Here is a 22663-nt window from a genome sequence, read left to right as displayed (position 1 = left end):
TCTCATATGAGAAAAAATATATATATATATATATATATATATATATATATATATATATATATATATATATATATGCGTTTATACGTTAATAAAAGCTAAAATCATATAAAGTGATCATATCTTTTCAGAAAACTAGGATTAAATGGCACGATTCATATGGCTTTGTTTTACAACGCCTTTATGAACTTTTTGGATCTTTTAAGATTTGTTTACCTGGTTTTTCAATAGAGGAACAGAAACCTCTCAGGTTTCATTAAAAAATATCTTAATCTGGGGTTTGAAGATTAACCAAAGGCTATGGGTTTGGAATGGCATGAGGGTGAGTAAATGAAGCCAGAATTAAAATTTTTGGGAGAACTATGTGACACAAATTTAGCCAGTCACATAAAATGACACCTCCAGGTAACCCCAATATGGCCAGTGCCAGCCTGCTATTCAACAAAACAGTTATGAATATTAATATTAAATCACCTAATTTTCTGTAGCTCACACTGTAGAGCATGGCAATAGCATGGGTTCAATTCCCAGGGAAAACAAGAACTGATACAATGTAAATGTGTGCATTTAATGCAGCATAAGTTGCTTTGGATAACAGTGTCTGTCAAATGCTTTATATAATTAATATTCATGAGCCTGCCTGATAAGGTTTACAGTGCACCCCTTTACTGTTTTTTAAAAAACTATTTTGTGCAGAGCTCTGGTAAAAATGAAAGAAAGTTGATTATGTGGCAACAAAAGATCTATACTCTCAAAATCTGATTTCCTACATCAATTCCCAAGCACGGAGACCTTGGCATGAAGAAAACTGCTCGACGATGATGGAATTAAACAATGATTGCACAAAAGTCATCTTTTTGAGTTTCTCACCAGATCCAAGTCATGAAAGTGGAGATAGTATTTTCTGATTGCTCCTTTGTAGCTCAGTGGCTCCTTCCTAGGATTACTTGCAGCATTTTCTACTTCCTCCTCCTCCTGTTCCTCATCTCCAGGCCTCTGACCGGGTTCAAACTGGACCATGTCAGTCCTGTACACTGACTATGTGGGTTGAACAAAATAGTCAATGTTAATTCAAGGTTTGCATTTGTGGGAATTTAATTCATGATAAAGAAACATACATATCTCCGTCGTCTGATAGTGTTGGGGTCGACGTCTATTTCAGGAAGCAAACTAAATAAACAATCTCCTCCATTGTCCGCAACGGCAAAAGTATTTATCCAGTCAGACAAAGAAAGGCTCTGAAAAAAGTTGTTTTGTCATTATTAAACCATTTTGTCAATACTAAACCATGTAGAGACGCTGTGAAATGTCTACATACCCAAATAGTGGCTTTTCTAGGACATACAAAGTAAGGCTTGATTCCAAGGTAACCTGAATCAAAATAGTGAACTCCATGTTGTCCAAACCTACACATAGCAAAGGAAAATTATGATTTAGTAAAAATATAATTTTAAAACATCATATATTCAAAAGAGCAAAATGTTTGTGGACTGACGCAGCAAAGCAACACTCTTGAGCCATCAGGATGCCGCTCCAAAAGAGGGGCCAGTACACTTCAGGGGACAAGCAGCGCTTTACTGCCAAAAGAGGCATGTAGGTTTTTCTCACGTCCCACATTTTAGCCATGCGGTCATCTCCGACTGTCACCAACAAATTACTGCCAACAATAGGAGACAGAAACATTATATAATTCCTGCTTTTTTCATACCTCATCACAATTACAGATAGATATTTACCACAATTACAGACAGAAAATTTTTACCAGTATTTACACTGCAGAAATGTAAGTGATCTTGTTAATACAACTAGCCACATGCTCTACAGTTACACTACCTTTCAAAAGTTTACAGTTACTAAACACTAGTTTACAAACACTAGTGTTTTGAAATATTTTTTACAATTTTCTATTTGAATATATAAAAAAATATATTTTGAATATTATAAATTACCGAAAACGTATTTATTCCTGCGATGGCAAAGCTGAATTTCAGTCCATTCTCCAGCATTATAATATGCTGATTTGGTACTCAAGAAACATTATTTCTTATTATTATCAAGGTTGAAAACATTGTGCTGCTTAAAGGGTTAGTTCACCCAAAAATGAAAATTCTGTCATTAATTACTCACCCTCGTGTTGTTCCAAACCCGTAAGACCTTCGTTCATCTTCGGAACACAATTTAAGATATTTTTGATTAAATCTGAGGGCTCTCTGACCTTCCCATAGACAGCAAGGTAACTACCACGTTCAAGGTCCAGAAAAGTACCAAGATGATCGACAAAGTAGTCCGTATGACATCAGTGGCTTTGTAAAGTTACGAAGCTACGAGAATACTTTTTTGTATTCATGACGCCACTACACGCTCGCGTCATGATACTGTCGTGAACGCACATCCAAAGTGACGCAGTAGAGATGAAAATGTGGAATAAAGTTGTTATTTTTGTTTTCTTTGCACAAAGTGATGTCCACTGATGTCACACGGACTACTTTGTCGATCATCTTGGTACTTTTCTGGACCTTGAACGTGGTAGTTACCTTGCTGTCTATGGGAGGGTCAGAGAGCCCTCAGATTTCATCAAAAATATCTTAAATTGTGTTTTCCGAAGATGAACGAAGGTCTTACTGGTTTGGAACAACGTGAGGGTGAGTAATTAATGACATAATTTTCATTTTTGGGTGAATTAACCCTTTAATATTGTTGTAGAAACAGAGACAATTTTTTTAGGTTCCTTTGATAAACAAAAAGTAAACAAAAAAATTTTTGAATTAGAAATCTTTTGTAACATTATAAATGTCTTTACTGTAACTTTTGATCATATTAATGCATCCTTGCTGAAAAAAAGTATTAATTAAAAAAAATTAAAATCCTGCTGACCCCAAACTTTTGAACACTGTCTGATTTGAATGGCATGAACTATTTACAAAGAATCTTGCTGTAGCAACTACCCAGATAACAGAGAATGTTCTCAAAATTTTAGGTCATGTTCTTGCCAGATTCTCTCAAAGTTGTGAACAAACATTCTTCCAGTAATGCCAATAGAACATTTGTTCAAAGTTATATATTTTTATAGTTATATAATAACATTCTCAAAACATCAGCACAAGATTATTTATAAATTTTTATGAAACATTTTAGTTCCTCTAACATTTTTTAAATGTTATTAATTTACTAGTTTCAGTTGATTTAGAGAACACTCAAAAATAAACTTCCCATAACATTTGATCAGTTATGAAAATGGAACTTTCCTTTAATGTTGTCTCTAACGTTTTTTTAAACATTTAAAAAAACTGGACATTATGAATGCTTTGAGCTGGGTTGAAGTTAAGTGCTTGCAACATGTAGAGATCAAACTAGTAAGCTTCTAGTTACCAGTCTAAACCACTACACCACACATCCCAAAAAAGAAGAGGAACCAAGGGTGCTGTGAGCTAGTGTCCTGTCGTTGAGATTATCTTGGAGGAAATTCAGTGTGTGTACTTCTCCTCTACCCCTCCAACCCTCTTGCTTGAATGCTTGGAATTTTGTGCATGCGTAGAAATTTGCAACACCTCAGGGAAATGACACATAGTGACTGTTCTGCTTTTTCTGAGGTTGAGGTATATCTGAATTCTACGCAAGTGGTCACATTTTGAGAGTATAAAGAAGGAGAAAAAATATCCAAACACAAGAAATCTCCACTTGATTTCACTAGCCCCCTGTGGTGAGTGGGATAGGATAAACTTCTCTAATGCCACTTAAAGGAGCCTCTTATAAGGTCACAGTGCTTTAAATGTAAGTGCTAAGAGCAGGCTGCTGAAACTACTGATGCTGAAACAACACATGTCAGGAATGGTAATGTATTTGATCTAGACTGCTTATCTGTTACTAAACGAGAAAACTCCATGGGTGTTTCAATCAAATATATCAGGCATAACAAAAGGTGTTAGCATAACAATATTTCACAGCTTATATTCTGGTAAGATCAAGAATCTCCTTTTTAAACAAACTTATGCTAACTTTTAAAAGTTTAAAATAATTAAGATTTTTAAATGTTTTTCTTTTATGCTAATCAGGGCTGCATTCATTTGATAAAAACAGTAATATTGTGAAATATGATCAAAATCTGCTTTCTATTTGAATATATAAGTTATCAGCCATTACTCCAGTCTTCAGTGTCACATGATCCTTCAGAAATCATTCTAAATGCTGATTTGGTGCTCAAGAAACATTTCTTCTTATTATCGATGTTGAAAACAGTTGTTCTGCTTAATATTTCTCTGAAAACCATGACACTTTGTTCCAGGATCTTTTGATCAACAGAAAGTTCAATAGAAAAATCTTTAATACCAATTAAAAAACGAACCAACCTCATAGTCGGTCTAATCTGACATATGATGCTACACTGATGATTCTCACCTTGAGGCTCTGCACCAGCACAGGGTCCGGATGTTCTCATCGTGAGCATGGAAACAGTGGTAAGGGTAGAGAGACACACCACCATCTGGAGACCTGACTTTCAGTAGTGTAGATTTACTAGCAAGATCCCATAAACCAACCAGACCTGGAAAAGAGAAACAATCACAAACATAAAATACTGCAATATATAAACCAAGGTATTTACAATTAGCAATTCTGTTTAGATAGACAAAGAGGCCTATAGGCAAAACATATGAAATCACCATCATAGAAGCCAGCAGCCAAGAGGTTATGTGGTTTGACGTGGAGCCAGTCCATAGCAAAGCACAGACCACTTTGACCTTTATGATCTGCCTGGTTGGAGCCCATCTCCAAAGTCAGAACCTTCTTCACCTGCACAAAAACAACACAATAAAACAGATCATTTGACCCTGGACCACAGAATCAGTCATAAGGCTCAATTTTCAAAATTGAGATTTATACATTATCTGAAAGCTTTCCTTTGTTAGGATAGGACAATATTTGGCCGAGACACAACTATTTGAATATCTGGAATCTGAGGGTGCAAAAAATCTAAATATTGAGAAAATTGTCTTTAAAGTGGTCCAAATGAAGTTCATAGCAATGCATATTACTGATCAACACACACTATATATATATATATATATATATATATAAAATACACAATTTCTTTATATCTATATGCACTAATTATAATATATAATTCATATTAATAAAGTAATTCAATTAATAATAAAGGATTTCATGATAATCACAATTTAACATTTGCTCAATAGTCAATAGCTATTTAGTTCTGCCATCATCCAAAAAAAGTTTACATTAATCCTCCTCTCTGGCCTTAACAAAGTCAGAACCTTCTTCACCTGCAAAAACACATCACAATAAAACTCACTAGAATACGTCATCCATCTGTAAAGATAAAGAATTAGGCTATATTACAAAAAATAGTAATTGCATAAAGAGATGATATATTTATATAATCTTTCAATCTATATGCACTATTTATAGTATGTAATTAATATTAATAAATAATTAATAATAAAGGTTTTCATGATAATCACAATTTAACATTTGCTCAATAGTCAATAGCTATTTAGTTCTGCCATCATCCAAAAAAAGTTTACATTAATCCTCCTCTCTGGGCTTAACATTTCGTTTGAGGAGCCCCTTCTACCATGACAGCTAACTTCCAGAAGATCATCTCTTGGACGTGTGAAAACGTTACGTAGACAGCCCGTAAAACGGCCCAGAGGAGCCATACAAAGAACAGTTTTAGTGAAAAGTCACTTCAACTGTGAAATTGAGCTACAGTGAAAATTACACGTCAGATTCAAGCAAACATTCCAATGATCTGTTGCCATTCAAGTCAGATGCTTTCAGTCTAATGCAATGAATGTGTAATACGTCATTTATTGTGTGGAATGAAACAAAGACAGAAGTCTTATCTGTGAGAATAAGAGGCATGCTAGCAGAGTGGATATTGACCTACCCGGCATATCAGCGGTGCTTGGCTGGTTTCTCCTATTGGAAAGCACATAAATGTGTTCAATGCCGTGCACTTATAGATAAGAGCATTACTAGTCAACACATGTCTGCATTTATCAAGAAAAACAATCAAAGGAAAAAAGATCAAATGACGTGCTTATTTGAAATAAACTGAAGTGTAAACAAGCAGCAGTTCAGCTTAATGTCATAATTTAAAGGGATCACTCACAGTACATTTGATCTTATACACAAGTTTATTATTATTATATATATTTTTTGCATTAGAAAGAGTCATGATTTAGCTTATGACCATTTCCCACTCTCTCTCTCTTGGACCATTAGAATTAAATGGGCTGTTTTTGCTACTATTGCTTTAAGACTGTTGTGTAAATTGTTCTCTTCACACGCAAATTGAGTTAACAGCACATTACCGCATAGATTACAACTAACAGATTTCCTACAAACACTGCAAAATCTGGAAGTCTGAATCAGATGTTTGTGTTTATCTGTATGGCTTTTAAGGGGATGAATTTACATAAATAAATACATTTTGTTTTATCCTTGAGTGCAAACTGCTTAAAGCACTCTGCTAAATAAAGCAACACCACTAAATAAACAAACAATCATGAACCATCCCTACTTGGCAAACTATCCAATGATAAAAATTATATTTGAACTATTTAATATTTACCACTAATGTGGTACAATCAACAACAACAAAAAACCCCAAGACAAAGAATTTCAGAAGTTCTTTAAACAGGGATTCATATTCTCAATAAACTGACAATATAAAACAAAAGTGAAGTGCTAGAGGTGGTGATTAGAATCACGTGTATGAAAGTGTGTGTGACTGTGGACAGACACTGTGTGTGTGTGTGTGTGTGTATAAGAGTGTGAAAGTGATATATAGAGGCATGGCTTTAGGTCGGAGCCGTATAGAGCGGTGACGGGTCGATCAGGTCGATAAAGCATCGTACCTCTGATCCACTCATTCTGGCAGCATGGCAGACAGCCCTGACCAACGGCCCTTTTTCTGGACTGACTAAGGTTTTTTTGATTGACAGGCCCGGAGGAAACGGGTGTCAGGTATTTGGCTGAAATTCATGGCCTCAAACACTAACAACTGCGTAGCGATGCATCTTTTTTGTCATTTCAATTATAGATCCTTGTCTGATGAAAACAAGCCAGTAAATTATCGCCATTGACAAGGGAGGAGTCTGCGTCTCTCTTGTCACCTCTTCACGGGACACTCTTTCACTTCAGATAAAACCTATTTATAATTATCTACCATAAAACCTCCAGACCTGAGAACATAATGGGAAGTGGGAATGTGGTTAACCGTTTTATCACTAGCCTTTTGAAACTTCCTATAATTGCTACTGTGGGTTCTTTTCCATCAATAAACAAACCAATAATCAATCTACAGTACAAAAATGATCACATGAATGCACATGTGCTCTATACAATACAGTGATTTTCAGGAAATTAGAAGAATATAAATTAGCAAAAGCCTAAACCTAAAAATTGACCAGAAAGACAACACAACAAAAAATTTAACAAAAACAAAAAAGCAATAAAAAACAAAATGAAAGACAACTATACAATAAAAATTTATAACAAACAAAAAGATTTAAAAAAAAGGAAACCGTTTCCAAGCTCATCCCAGGGCCAGTGGCGAGATGTTAAACTGGTGGAGTGTGAGAAGCAATTTCTGTGGTAATATCAGGAGAATACAAGGGGAATAAAAGAGCAGCGAGAGAAAGAATAGCGTTTGAAAGGTCATACAGCACTTTTTTTAGTTGGAAAATATCCAGCTTATTCAAAAAACTCATGCACATTCAACCAGGATTTCTTTCTCTTAAATTCCCTTTTTAAGTCTCCACTAAGAATTGACGCTAACAGCTTCAGTCCTTTGAGAGAAAGAGATTTTTAAAGAAAGCATTTGTTACATACGAACTGCTCCTTGTGGCCTCAGGAAAGTGTAATTAGGAAAACATTAAAGCTTAGAGTAGGATCAATGAATTAGAAGCTCACAAACAGAGAGAATACTACACTGGCAGCACTGATGAAACAGAGATGGTTTGTTAATAAATGTGGGCAGTTGGTTTCTTATCTCTGCTGGAGCAGGGCCTGAGTCTACCACACAGATGGCCCCAGAGGGACCAGAAGGATGGACCGTATCACTACTCATTAACTAGAGAAATCTAGTACAAAAGAGGAAAGTCTGAATGATAAATTGTGAGGATGGCAATGAAATGGCCCTTGTTTACTAGTATATTAAGGGTAGTGGAAAGTTTATTACTCATACTGTGTTATGAGGATGAGGATGTGCATGACAATGTATTTTAAAAAAATGTTAATCGTCTATGTTTATATATAAAAAAATCTTACATGAAATTTCCAGGTTTTACACAGCCATTTTTGATAAAACATTGAATAAGATTATTTTAATTTTTTATTAAATTACACCATATTCAATTATTAAGTTACTATAAGTTATAAGAATAAGTTATTCAATTTTATTGAAAATATTCAATATTTATTGAAATTTTAAGTTTTTGTTATTTAAATAATTTTTTCTTTAATTATATATTTAGATTTAAATGATGTAAATCCATAAAGCCACTTGAGCTGCTGCTTTTTTTGTGTGGTTTTTTTGGAAAAACTGTGGTATTTTCAAACAGCATTTATTTTGAAATAGAAAGAATTTTGTAGCGTTATGTCTTTTCTGTTACTTTCAATAAACGTAATGCTGAATAAAAGTATTAATTTCTCTCTAAAAAAAAAACGTTTGAACTTTGAAGATTATTGGTATTTTCATAAAAATAAATAAATTAAATATTATTTAATGCTTTTCAAATATTACATTTTATTCAAAATATAAACAATGATTGAAGCTTATATTAACATTAATTTATATTAATATTAATATGAATGTAACATTATTAACAAACCAATTAAGAATATAGTAAACACAATTTTGCATTACTGTATCGTGAAACGATGTATTATATTGTAAAACAATGCTTTCACCGCAGGTAAAGGGTGCTCTTAGGCACAACACAAAGAAGAAATGTTTCCATCATGTTTAAACAAGACTGCTACATGAGTTACAAATTAGGTCTCAGTGGTATAATGGAAAGAGTTAATGGTTCGCTTCTTACCGGGTTCAAACCTGCAAACTTTCAATTGGCAGCTTTGATCTTTAACCAGTAGACTACATCACTCAGTATAAATATATTATCTGCTCTTGAGATATGATGGATTGGTAGGCTGTATGCTCAATCAATTAAATTATGATGTGCATTCATCATGTTAACCCAAGGCTGGCATCTGGATACAGTCAGTAAACACAGTAGTAGCAGATCAATGTTAGAGGGAGAATGCCACACACACACACACACACACACACACACACACACACACACACACACACACACACTAATCTGTCTCTCTCTCTTACTTTCTTACAGTCATCATTTGTGATTGTCAAAAGGGTCTTTATAGTTCAACCAAGCCTATGGTACCTACCATTCCCATTTAATGTATGTAATTTGAATTCTGCAACATCAAAAGCAGCATAATATAACAAAATGCTTGCTATTCGCATGCTTCTTGCAAAGAATTTCATTTAGTCTGAATACACAGATATGTTTGAATGGTCATTGGAAAAATACGCTTTTTGCTTACAGAACGGTCAACAGCTCATAAAGCAGACTCAGCTAGGAGGAGAGATCAGTATGACTGCAGATAAGCGACATTTCACTGCTGTAAAAGGGGGGGGGGGGGGGGGGGGGCTAATCAAACGGCTGAAGGCAGTGAAACTCAAATACGCACTAGACCCTCCCTTCTTTTTTCTAGCGCTCTCACGGTGACTGTGATGAATGAGAGGGTCTGGGAGGATAATCTTTTGAAAACACACACACTCACACACACAGTACAGATAATGTTCGTTTAAGAGAATGATGGCAGGTCATCAGTCTGTTCCCAGAACTCCCTGAGGAGAGGCCATTATGAGCTCCCATGAGACAATCAGCCTACACTGGCCATTTTATCAGAGCATGAGGCCTTGAGATGTGCAATGAAATAAGTTAAAATTCCCTCATCCACATTTATATGCCTGAAAAGCTTCAAAAAATATTTGCTAGACTAATATAATATAAAGCTAGACTAATATTGTAAGTAGATGTAAATAAAATAATAAAATTAATTATATTTATATTTATATAACAATAATAATAACAATTATTATTAATAAACAGATATATTATTATTATTATTAAATTGATTAATTACATAATAATAATAATACAAAATAATTATTATTATTATTTAGATACTAATAATAATTTATATAACAATAATAATAATTATTATTATTTAAATAATAAACAGATATATTATTATTAAATGAATGAATAACAATAATAAACAATAATAATACACAATTCTTATTAATTATTTAGATATTAATAATTATTATTATTATTATTTAAATAATAAACAGATATATTATTATTAAATGAATTAATTAATTATAATTGTTCTTGTTATAATCATTTGATTTGATTGATTCATCTATTAATTCATTCAATAATATTTATTATTATTATTATATAATAAATAATAATAGCTATTGAATCACTAATCATTATTTGTACTAATAGCTACATATTACTAATCATTATTTGTAATTATTATTATTATTAAATTAATGAATGCTTAATAAATATTTTTATTATTATTGTTATAATCATTTGATTTAACCAATTAATCTATTCATTCATTTAATAATAACAATAATAATAATTCATAAAAATGATTAATTATGAATAATTATATAATATTATTATTTGTTTTATTATTCATAAATAAATAAACAAATAAACAAACAAAGAAGTTAAACAGTTATTCTTCCAAACAATTTTAGGAAATTCAGTTTGTTCTGTTTTAAACAATTTTTTCCAATATTTGTGAAAATTAAGCAAAGACATCATACAAGACAGATTAGCATTTGTTTAGTGGTAATGGGAAAATGCATTATAGTACTTGGCTTGAGGCTCTTCTGTCTTGTGCTGCCCTCTTCTGGAAGGACCAACACATTGCACATGAATTCACTGGGAGTTTCTAAATTAGGAGTGACCCTATTCCAGCAGAGCAGGGATCTCCAACCCCACCCCTACAGAGCTACCATCCTGCAGACTTCAGGTCCAACCCTGCTCAGACACACCTGCCTGTAATTATCAAGTAACCCTTAACACCTTGATTAGCTGCTTCAGGTGTGTTTGATCGGTGTTGGAGCTCAACTCTGCAAGAAGGTGGCTTTCCAGGAGCAGGATTGGACATCTCTGTTCTAAAAAACAGCCTCAAGTGTCAAAGAGACAGAGAGTGAAAATAGTCAAGGAAAAACTAAACTTTGACTGGCTTTGGAACATCCATTTCAAGTGGACCTGAATGCTAAAAAATGTAACCTTACTAAAGAAATAAGAAGCATAGGTTATGCATTTCACCATTTACTCGCCTTTACTCTGATGCTGTGCTGCAAGGGCTTCTGGGTGTGGAAGACTGTAGACACCAATGCTTCCATTAGAGAAAGCTGCTGCTAAAACACCTAATCTAGGCATCTGTGGAGGCTGCAAAAAAACAAAAAATATATGTACACAAAAAAAAAAAAACGGTCTTTTTCTGTTTTGCATAATTTTAATACAGTTGTTTAAAAAAAATATTGTTTTCTCTACGAATATTCTTAAACTTTTTGGTCTAATGTTATTTCATACCTTTCTGCTGGTAGAGGGCAGCTCCCACACTCCCGCAGGACACCACCTTATATTCCAGATGCATCCGTCATCTATCGCCAAAGCATATGCTAGATGAGGAGCGGTCGAGGGCCTGACGTGGGGAAATAAAGTCAAAAGTTACTATTTTATTGTAAAACTCAAAGCCTAAAGCTTAAAGCCGATCTGTAAGTGTCTTATCTGGGTCACCTGCTTTTGCACTGAAGGTCTCCAATTTCCCACAGCTGCAGTAAGACAGGGCCTGTGTGCAGTTTGTTGATTTTGTGTTCGTCATCCATGCCTTTGTGGCAGTAGATGGCAGCATACTGTATTGTGGCCGCCCCGTCAGGACATGGGCACCATTCCAAGGACCGCACAGGACCCCCAACAAAGAAAAGAGCATCCCAGCGCTCAGAATGATGTGGCAATGATTCAAACCTGCAGATTAGCATTCAACATTATATATATATATATATATATAGAGTACACATACACTACTGTTCAAAAATTTGGGATCAGTACTTTTTTTTTTTTTTACTTTCCATTCATCTAAGAATCCTGACAAAAAAAATGTATCACGGTTTCCACATAAATATTATGCAGTGAAATTTTTTTACAACATGGATAATAATAATAAATGTTTCGTGAGCACCAAATCAGCATATTAGAATGATTTCTGAAGGATCATGTGACACTGAAGACTGGAGTAAATTACATTTTAAAATACATTTGTAATATTTCATAAAAGGACTGTTTTTAATGTATTTTTAATCAAATAAATGCAGCCTTGGTGAGTGAAAGAGACTAAAAACATTTAAAAATCTTGCCAACCCTAAACTTTTGAATAGTAGTGTGCTTTGCAAAAAAAAATTTTTTTTTTAAAAGGCTGAAAAGTTTTTAATCTATTAGCTGAGGGTTTCCCTAACTGAGGTTAAAAATAACTGTTTATTAAAAAAGCAATATATTTATAATTATTCTATTTGTTGAAATAGTTAACTATAAGCTGTAGAGAATCATGATTTTTATTATTAAACGTGAATGTGTTGTTAAATTATTCAAATATTAAGTCTAAGTGGGTACTTCAAATAAATTTTTAGGTCAGTACTAGTTGAAATTAATCGTAAACTAATGATATCTTACCTCTTCACTGTTTGCAGTTTGATCTGTCCCTTGATGCTTTCCCGTGTAAAGGTAAAAGAAGCGGATTCTTTCTCTTGGGGCAAATACTTTTCAGCCTCACTGTTAATTGAAACAAAACGACTGTTAAAATTAAGAATTTTTAGATTCCATTAATATTATGAGGTATTTAGCTACACTGATACCTGTTAGACAGAAAATGCCAATCTTTGGCAAAAGGAATCCACTCTGGAAATACCCAGGGGGAAAAGTTTTCATCCCGGCTAGCAAGAGCATTCGGTGAAAGAAGGGCAAGCATTATCAAGACACAAGTGATACAGATAATATGAATTGTTATATTTTACATCATCGGTGGATGGCTTACAATTTTTTGGTCCTACTAAAACAGTTCCAAACAGGCTCCATGACATTGTTAGCCAATCCATTTGGAAGCAGACACTGCTATTGAGCATTACACAATTAAAAAATTTGACAACACAGATATGGAAATTAATGTCAAAATCATCCAACAGTGCAAAAGGTTTAGTGAGTATCAGATTATAAACTTGCATAATTTCCTCTGGGTGGTCTGCTGGATGGTCTGGATAATCTGCGCTCCACGTTCAAGCTGAGGTCTGGCTCTGAATCGTCTTCTTCATCTTCACTCTCTGCCTCTTCGTTTTTTCCTGGGGAAAAGTCCTCATCGTCATCCAAGCCGCTTTCATAATCTGGAATTTTTCTTTTCACCCCCCTCCTCCTTGGCGTTTTCTTTTTCTGGTCAGTGCCATCTACTTCACCAGATTTGGACGTATCTTTCATGGAGGATTCTGATGGAGCACCAAGATCCTTGGCAAGGTTGTGGAGATAATCTAAAGCACTAATCAAGATGGAAAAGAAAAACTGATTATTAACAACATCATTAAAAAATTTAAAATGGAGAGTGACGAGAAGCCAAGTACAGTGTTGCATACTTGGAATTTGTGCTCTGCATTTAACCCATCCAAGTGCACACACACAGTAGTGAATAGTGAACACACAAACACACACCTGGAGCAGTGGGTCACTCTGGGCAGTGCCCAGTTGGGGGTTCGGTGCCTTGCTCAAGGGTCTCACCTCAGTCGTGGTATTAAAGGTGGAAGAGAGAGCTGTACATTCACTCCCCCAACCTACAATCCCTGCCGCTACCGAGACTTGAACCAAAAACCTTTGCATTACAAGTCCGACTCTCTAACCTTTAGCCCACGACTGCCCCCACAGAAACAGCTGATCAGAACAAATAGCATCCTAATGAAATATATCAAGCTTTTGTGTTGAAATGCTGTGTGCAAAAGTGCAAAAACTGTTTAGCGAATGTGGGTTTTCTATTTCCATCCATGTTTTGCTTCTGAATTTTTTTTTCTTAAAAAAAAAAAAAAAAAAAAGCCACTTTGTGAGTAGCTCAATGTTAAGATTGTTGTAAGTTCAAGTCCTGATCAGAACATGTCATCTGACCATTGATTATTCTGGAGAAAGATTACTCACTCTGCTGCAGGACTGCAATGCATTGTTTTCAGGAGATATAATAAATATTGCAATTTACAAACTAAAGACAGTAGTAATGTCTTCTAAATATATGTTAATGCCGCAATTGTTTTTTTTTTCTGCATGTGACTGCTTTTTAACAACTGGTTTTATTGCAAGTGATTGTACATTTTGCATACAGCATGCTGTATGGATTTTTGGAAACTACAACTGGAGAACATACACTTTCGCAGCTCTCCTCTTGGGCCGACCACTAAAAGTGAGTTCAGAAGTATCAGAGGCTGCTGAATTGTCATGTTGTGGTGGAGTCTGTGGAACGATCTCCTTTCTTCTCCTTTTGGCGGGAGTCTTTGCCTTTGGTCCTTGCTTCTTTTGGGTTCCCTCTGTATTGACTGGGTTTTCCTGGTCCACGCCTGGGGGACCCTCAGAGCTAGGTGTGTGTCCTAAGAAAGCCAGACACAATAAAAAAAAGTTTCAAAGAATAATGTAGGAATTAGATGCATTTCGGATTAGACATATTTGAAAAAAATGACAAAAACACTAAAAAATTACTGAAACTTTAACTAAAATGAAAAATATAAAAAAACTCATCCAAAATATGAAAAATTACAATAGTATCTTAATGATACTAATGCAGCATTGTATCAGAATTGGTCTTTGGCCACGTGCCAGGCATTTGCATCTCTAACTCCATCTTCTGCGGCTCTGAAGAGTCAAGAACTTCACCTGAATCCTGAGTCACTCCTTTACTCTCAAGGTTAATCTGTGCCGATTGGTCATCAGTGTCTTTTTCACATAGCAAACCCATTTTTTTGCCTTTCTGCTCGCCCAACTTCAGGGCAGCAGCTGCCATTAATACCTGTTCTTCCGCAGAACTGCTGCCAGCACAGTCTAGAAGTAAAGAAAAATGTTGATTTTAAAAATTGATTTTATATACAAATGTGTATAAATATATATTCTCCTAGATATAAGCGTGTGCAAAACAGAATTCAAACAATTTCCATATTACAAAGTCAAAAGATTCGTATCCAAAACAAAAATCATTGTATTATCACGACATCACGCAACAGTTTTGCTGAGATGGTGCAATGGGTTTGGTGAGGGAAGGTCTGGACACCTCATGGAATCTTCCTTTGGACGAGTCTTATGCAGTTTATCAAACTTTGAACTCTTAGATTTGGACCGAACAACAAACCAGTCCTATGAAAAATAATAAGAGTGAGAATGATTCCTCTAAAATGTATATTTTTATGATATTTAAAGAGCATAAAATTAAATAAAATTAAAAATGACAGTGTTACCTGAGAATGAATGGAATTAATGTGGTACTTGACTCCACTTTCAGAGTTGAATTCTTTCTTACATATCAAGCATTTAAATTTCCCAGTTTCAAATTCTCCCTGCAGAGAGAGAGAGAGAGAGAGAAAAAAGATTCACCATCTTTTCCACAACTGTATCCTGTTCCAGAGCAAATCCAATTATGTGCATTAAACAAGAAAAATCAATATTAGATAACCTTAGAAACTTATTGATTTAGGTACTAATAACACGGCAATAGTGATTTAGTTTCAGAATATACTGTATACTATACAGATTAATATATTTTATGATTAAACTACACTACACCACTCAAAAGTTTGGGGTCAGTATAATTTTTTTCAAAGACATTAATACTTTTATTCTGCAAGGACGCATTCAACGAATCTAAAGTGACAGTTAAGACATTCATAATCTTACAAAAGATTTCTATTTCAAATAAATAGTATTCTTTTGAAATTTATATTTATTAAAGGGTTAGTTCACCCAAAAATGAAAATTAGGCTGCGTTGTGAGACACTTTTTTTATGGATGGGCGATTTTTATTTAAGTTCTGAAGCAATCCAACACCCGCTGATTAAACAGCTTGAATGATCAAAGACAATTTTTTATATAACTTCGACTGGATTCGTCTGAAAGAAGAAAGTCATATACACCTAGGATGCCTCCGGGGTGAGTTAAACGCAGCCTAATTTTCATTTTTGGGTGAACTAACCCTTTAAGGAATCCTAAAAAGTGTTACCGTTTCCACTGAGCAAATTAGAATTATTAGCAAAATTAACCAAATTAGTCAATTAGAATGATTTCTGAAGGATCTTGTGAAGACTGCAGTAATGGCTGCTGAAAATACAGCTTTGTCATCACTGGTATAAATCACTATTTAAAATACATTTAAATATAAAACAGTTATTTTAACTTGTAATAATATTTCACAATATTACTGTTTTAACTGTATTTTGTGTGTTCTTAAAATCAAAGGGAAATTATTCTTACCAAGGTACATAGCCCAAGATGAGCCTTTAGGCCAGATACGCTGGTATAGAAGCAGTTACATCCCTAATTTGACAACAAAGATGATCATTACACATTGATTCAGCAAACCATTCATTCACTGAAAATCTTTGCTTTTGCATAATGCTACAATCAGTGCAAAACATACGTAAAACATTAATGAATGGCCCTTTAAGTTCGAACACAATGGTAAAAACACCTGGAATAATAACAGTTTATGCATGAAGTTCACACCTTGTTTGGACATTGCACTTTTTTATGCAGTTTGACTTCATTCTTCCACTTCCGTAGAGTCTCCTGGCTAAAAACCGGCAACCCTGGACGAGAATACTTCAGCTACATGAACACAAAACACCATAAATGCCTATAAAAATTAATAAAAGATTGATTCTTCATTCACAGTCCTCAAAAAGTGACAGAGAAACTAAAACCTTCTAGTGAATCCACGAAAGTGTGCTTTTGCAAATTCGAAGATTCCAACCATCGTCAACAGAAATAATAAAAATCTTAGTATGCAAAACAAACAAAGGTGATGCAGCCTTACCAAAAAGCTTCACACAGGTTCTGACTTCTTCACAGCCCTGCAATTACAACATGTCGACATAGTTTGACATATACATGTTTTGCAGCACCTTCCTGTCGTCTGGTACCAGGTCACGCTGCACTTTCCTTTTGGGCCATTCCTTCACCAGCTCCTCACTGGCGATCTCTTTCAAGTGGAACACGGCCACCTGCGCCGACAAGCGCTTGGTGCGTCCGCTCAGTGTTCGCTCTGGGATGGGCTCTTTCTGTGTCTTCACCTCCTCTATTTCACTTTCTTGGGTCGTCTGCAACAACAGATAATAGTGAACTTTCATTCGTGAAAATATCAACAGCCTGAATGAGAATCTGTCATGTCAGAACAGACATTTAATATAAAGTTTATTAATACAGGGAATTTAACACAGGGGAGGAAGACTCACCAGACTGTGCTCATTCTTGAGGTGGTACTTCAGGCCTGCTCTGGAACGATACGCTTTTCCGCAGTGTTTGCAGTTCATTAAGAGCTTCTCCAGCTCTGACGGCTCCTTGCCGCATTTCTTCATGTGGTACACATAACCCATTATACTAGTGAACGTTCCAGTGCAACCCTAAAACAAAACATTCAGCATCGTTTAAGGTATTTGAGTTCTGTCATGACAACTCTAGGAGGGATTGGCATGGTAATGTACATGACAATGTTAATGTATGTGGTCTTGGTGGAATAGATCTGCAATGCTGCTGCGGCAGAGCAAGTAGCGAGACTTGCTACTGCCAAAACATCCACAACATGCTGCTGTAAGCATGTAAGAAATACTGCTGCTGCACATATAACACATATGAATAACCCCCATATAGCATACATGAATCACCCCGTAGCAGATCTATACAGGTGGAGCTAGGGAAGGTGGAGGGTTTCTGAAGTGCGCTGCCAACTGCTACAGCAAACAAAAGCCAGGTATTTGAATACTGAGCGGCGAGCTCATTGGCTACCAATACAGGAGAGAACCAATCAGCTGCCATGTGACAATGATGTCACCAGGTCAGATTGAGCTAGACCTATCGGACTGCGCCATCTAGAGTTTCATGCCAGAACTCTGTATTTATAACAGCAGTAATTCTAAACATCCGCAATGGAATACATCTATTGTTTAAAATTGTACTATTACTATTATTATTATTGATTTATCATTTCATCTACCTTTTATTATTTTTCACTTTTACACTGCTTTTTGTAAAGGTTTGGGATCTACAAAATTTGTAAATATTTTTGTAAAAAGTCTCTAATGCTTACCAAGCCTGCATTTATTTAATCAAAAATATTGTACGTTTAAATATTTAATATATGTAATTATTTTAAATGTAAATTATTCCGGTGATGGCAAAGCTGAATTTTCAGCAGCCAATATTCAGTGTCACATGATCCTTTCTGAAATCATTCTACTATGCTGATTTGGTGATCAAGAAACATTTCTTATTAATATCAATGTTGAAAACGGTTCTACTGCTTAATATTTTTGTGGAAACTGTGATACATTTCCCCCCCCAAGATTCTTTGGTGAATATTTTGTAACATAAATGCCTGTACTGTCACGTTTGATCAATCAAATGTTGTATTCTTGTTGAATAAAAGTATAAATTTCAATCAGCTTGTAACACTCCAAAGAGAAAGGAAAACTTGAAATCGCATCATATGACCCCTTTAAAACTTTTAGCTATACAGATAAAAAAAATATTTAAATATTATTGTTATTACACTACAAATTCACATAATTAAACCTCCACAAAGGTTTCATCCATACTGCATCATCAAATTATTAGAAAAAGGGAAGTAATTATTTTTTGCAAAGTACTTTTAATTGTAAAATATGACCACACCTCTTTTGAACATTTTAATTTGCCCATCCTCTTTAGTACTTTCCGCAATTTTTCCTTCACTGCTTGGTCAATTAGGTCATTCCCGGTATCTGGAATGGACTGAAAAAAGACAAACAAGAAAGAAATCTTTGCATCAACACCATCGTCTTCATTGTCAATGCCACTGCCAATTTAGAAAAAAACCCCGAACCAAGTTGTTGTGGTCAGCCATGAGGTGGTACTTCATTCCAGTTGAAGTTCTCAGTTGTTTCCCACAGTCTGGACATGTAAAAGGATTCTACACAAAGAACAAATACAAAATCAGGTTCAGAATTCAAACGAGTACTAAAAAAATCTGGTACATCTCTATGATATTTTCACAAACATTGCTATATGGGTAGTTGACAAATAGGCAGTAAAAAATGCTTATTTTTTAAAAGACAATTTTTGAAGAAGAAATGCATATATTTATGTAGTGTGAAGTCTGATCTTTGAGAAAATATAAAGTGTCATTAACTAACTGTTTTTTTTTTTTTTTTACATTTTCACTGAACTGTACCATAAATTTGTCCTATGGTGTGACATAGCAAAAATTAAGAAAAGAAACTGTCTTCATTGTTAGATGCTTATTTTCATATAGTGTTTTTTATTTCATATGAAATTGTAATTAACATCATTTTTTCCCCCATGACTTGTTGGACAATTTCGGGACAAACTTTGACAACAAGACAAACTTCGCTGTCATCCGTTCAAACCTGCTGAAAATTATACAGTTTTAAGATAAGTGATATTTATATCCCCCATTACAATACTCAACTGTTTTTTAAAAAATATTTTGAGATAAAAACTAATCTGTGGTTCTTTTATGTGTGTCACACACAACATAGGACATTACGTCACACTAAAGGACAGAAATGGAAGTTATTAAATTATTTCTATTTAATTTTGAACATGTCAAAGGAGAAAGAAAGTTTAATTTTGATACAAACAATATGTTGTTTTAAACAAAACAAAAAATTATTTTCATCAACAAAAGTCAGTCTCTTAGTCAATCAGTATGTTACTGAAACATTTCTAGCCCCGCTGCTACATGTGTGGCACAGCTAAATATGATTGATATTCAAACTATATTCATTAAGATGTGAATGAATTTTTTAAAACTTTATGGCTACTCTTTTTAAGGCATCATTTTGATTCTATTTACTTTCTGCATCGTTCTCTTAGGATCTCCTCCCTTCTGGTGGATCCCTGTTCATTTTCTGTCTATATTTCCATGTCCTTTCTCTTCCAGTAATTTCTCTCCCTCAATTCTTTCAGTTTCATAAACAAATGAGCACATTTTATACTTATTTTCATGACACTTTATAACAGTACAAGTTTTCTGCAAAAACATCAGAAAATTGTGTATTTAATGTAATTATTGCATTTAAGAACACTGAAAATGATCAAAAAAAGAATAAAAAGGAGTTAACTAAATCTTATTTAATTATTTAAAATGCTTTTTAAAGAGACCTTGTCCTGTGGTGTGACATCTTTGTCCTATGGTGTGACAGTACAGGCGTCACACCGGAGGACATTTTCTGTCACACCACAGGACGTTTCAGCCTTTTCCTGTCAATTAATGACCTTGCTATTCTGAGTTAACATGTCATTAGCGGTTAGCAAGACACATTTGCATAATTTTCCATGATTATGTAATTTAACATGCAGTTTTTAATTAAAAAATATAATTTAAGGGTGTCACACCAATGGACAACAAAACGTAACACTTTTGTAGTGGTTCAATTCTGAGACAGAAATTGACCATGTGCACATGTCATGGGCTTCACAGGGGGCTTCAGTAACATAATCATGAATGGGGTCCTTCAACTAATGTAATTTTGTTCTGGAATTGGCCAATTTAAAATCAGGATATGGTGTCACACCATAGGACATGGTTTTCAGAGACAAAATATATCAAGTTCCTACGCTTTCAGAAATATATGGATAAAAAAAATGATTGCCATTTACTAAAATAGACACTTGTACAATTGTGCCGGAGGTATTTATTAACATTTTGATGTTTTTTTATTTATTTATAAAACTTGTAATCTACTGAACCATGGTGACATAGCAAAAATTAAGAAAAGAAACTGTCTTCATTGTTAGATGCTTATTTTCATATAGTGTTTTTTATTTCATATGAAATTGTAATTAACATCATTTTTTCCCCCATGACTTGTTGGACAATTTCGGGACAAACTTTGACAACAAGACAAACTTCGCTGTCATCCGTTCAAACCTGCTGAAAATTATACAGTTTTAAGATAAGTGATATTTATATCCCCCATTACAATACTCAACTGTTTTTTAAAAAATATTTTGAGATAAAAACTAATCTGTGGTTCTTTTATGTGTGTCACAAGGACATTACGACATTACGTCACACTAAAGGACAGAAATGGTAGTTATTAAATTATTTCTATTTAATTTTGAACATGTCAAGAAAGTTTATAAACAAAACAAAAAATTATTTTCATCAACAAAAGTCAGTCTCTTAGTCAATCAGTATGTTACTGAAACATTTCTAGCCCCGCTGCTACATGTGTGGCACAGCTAAATATGATTGATATTCAAACTATATTCATTAAGATGTGAATGAATTTTTTAAAACTTTATGGCTACTCTTTTTAAGGCATCATTTTGATTCTATTTACTTTCTGCATCGTTCTCTTAGGATCTCCTCCCTTCTGGTGGATCCCTGTTCATTTTCTGTCTATATTTCCATGTCCTTTCTCTTCCAGTAATTTCTCTCCCTCAATTCTTTCAGTTTCATAAACAAATGAGCACATTTTATACTTATTTTCATGACACTTTATAACAGTACAAGTTTTCTGCAAAAACATCAGAAAATTGTGTATTTAATGTAATTATTGCATTTAAGAACACTGAAAATGATCAAAAAAAGAATAAAAAGGAGTTAACTAAATCTTATTTAATTATTTAAAATGCTTTTTAAAGAGACCTTGTCCTGTGGTGTGACATCTTTGTCCTATGGTGTGACAGTACAGGCGTCACACCGGAGGACATTTTCTGTCACACCACAGGACGTTTCAGCCTTTTCCTGTCAATTAATGACCTTGCTATTCTGAGTTAACATGTCATTAGCGGTTAGCAAGACACATTTGCATAATTTTCCATGATTATGTAATTTAACATGCAGTTTTTAATTAAAAAATATAATTTAAGGGTGTCACACCAATGGACAACAAAACGTAACACTTTTGTAGTGGTTCAATTCTGAGACAGAAATTGACCATGTGCACATGTCATGGGCTTCACAGGGGGCTTCAGTAACATAATCATGAATGGGGTCCTTCAACTAATGTAATTTTGTTCTGGAATTGGCCAATTTAAAATCAGGATATGGTGTCACACCATAGGACATGGTTTTCAGAGACAAAATATATCAAGTTCCTACGCTTTCAGAAATATATGGATAAAAAAAATGATTGCCATTTACTAAAATAGACACTTGTACAATTGTGCCGGAGGTATTTATTAACATTTTGATGTTTTTTTATTTATTTATAAAACTTGTAATCTACTGAACCATGCTTGAGACAGTCACACCATAGGACAATTTTGAGATTTGGCTCAAAAATGTAAAA

General features: G+C 34.3%; 2 protein-coding genes across 2 annotated transcripts in view; both read right to left on the bottom strand.

The window, feature by feature from the left end:
• LOC107598058 (general transcription factor 3C polypeptide 2-like) overlaps positions 1-15197 on the bottom strand; it is a 20540-nt gene extending 5343 nt beyond the window's left edge. Inside the window, exons 1-16 of the mRNA XM_016289303.1 lie at positions 14979-15197; positions 14533-14752; positions 13359-13665; positions 13174-13250; positions 12995-13072; positions 12813-12911; positions 11883-12110; positions 11676-11787; positions 11420-11531; positions 5903-5934; positions 4656-4785; positions 4393-4537; positions 1493-1654; positions 1316-1403; positions 1116-1235; positions 868-1035 (exon numbers count right to left, since the gene is read on the bottom strand). Coding sequence (XP_016144789.1) covers positions 868-1035; positions 1116-1235; positions 1316-1403; positions 1493-1654; positions 4393-4537; positions 4656-4785; positions 5903-5934; positions 11420-11531; positions 11676-11787; positions 11883-12110; positions 12813-12911; positions 12995-13072; positions 13174-13250; positions 13359-13665; positions 14533-14752; positions 14979-15162 — 2262 coding nt within the window. The 5' untranslated portion in view covers positions 15163-15197. The remainder of the gene's footprint in view (positions 1-867; positions 1036-1115; positions 1236-1315; positions 1404-1492; positions 1655-4392; positions 4538-4655; positions 4786-5902; positions 5935-11419; positions 11532-11675; positions 11788-11882; positions 12111-12812; positions 12912-12994; positions 13073-13173; positions 13251-13358; positions 13666-14532; positions 14753-14978) is intronic.
• Positions 15198-15368: 171 nt separating this feature from the next.
• The window catches only part of LOC107598090 (zinc finger protein 512-like), an 11695-nt gene continuing 4400 nt past the window's right edge, over positions 15369-22663 (bottom strand). Inside the window, exons 9-16 of the mRNA XM_016289357.1 lie at positions 19225-19311; positions 19035-19133; positions 17600-17767; positions 17270-17464; positions 16872-16973; positions 16620-16682; positions 15611-15709; positions 15369-15509 (exon numbers count right to left, since the gene is read on the bottom strand). Coding sequence (XP_016144843.1) covers positions 15369-15509; positions 15611-15709; positions 16620-16682; positions 16872-16973; positions 17270-17464; positions 17600-17767; positions 19035-19133; positions 19225-19311 — 954 coding nt within the window. The remainder of the gene's footprint in view (positions 15510-15610; positions 15710-16619; positions 16683-16871; positions 16974-17269; positions 17465-17599; positions 17768-19034; positions 19134-19224; positions 19312-22663) is intronic.

Source organism: Sinocyclocheilus grahami, unplaced genomic scaffold (genome assembly GCF_001515645.1).
Source record: "Sinocyclocheilus grahami isolate Dianchi unplaced genomic scaffold, SAMN03320097.WGS_v1.1 scaffold244.1, whole genome shotgun sequence".
Lineage (NCBI taxonomy): Eukaryota > Metazoa > Chordata > Actinopteri > Cypriniformes > Cyprinidae > Sinocyclocheilus > Sinocyclocheilus grahami.
This window is presented reverse-complemented; position numbering and strand designations above follow the sequence as displayed.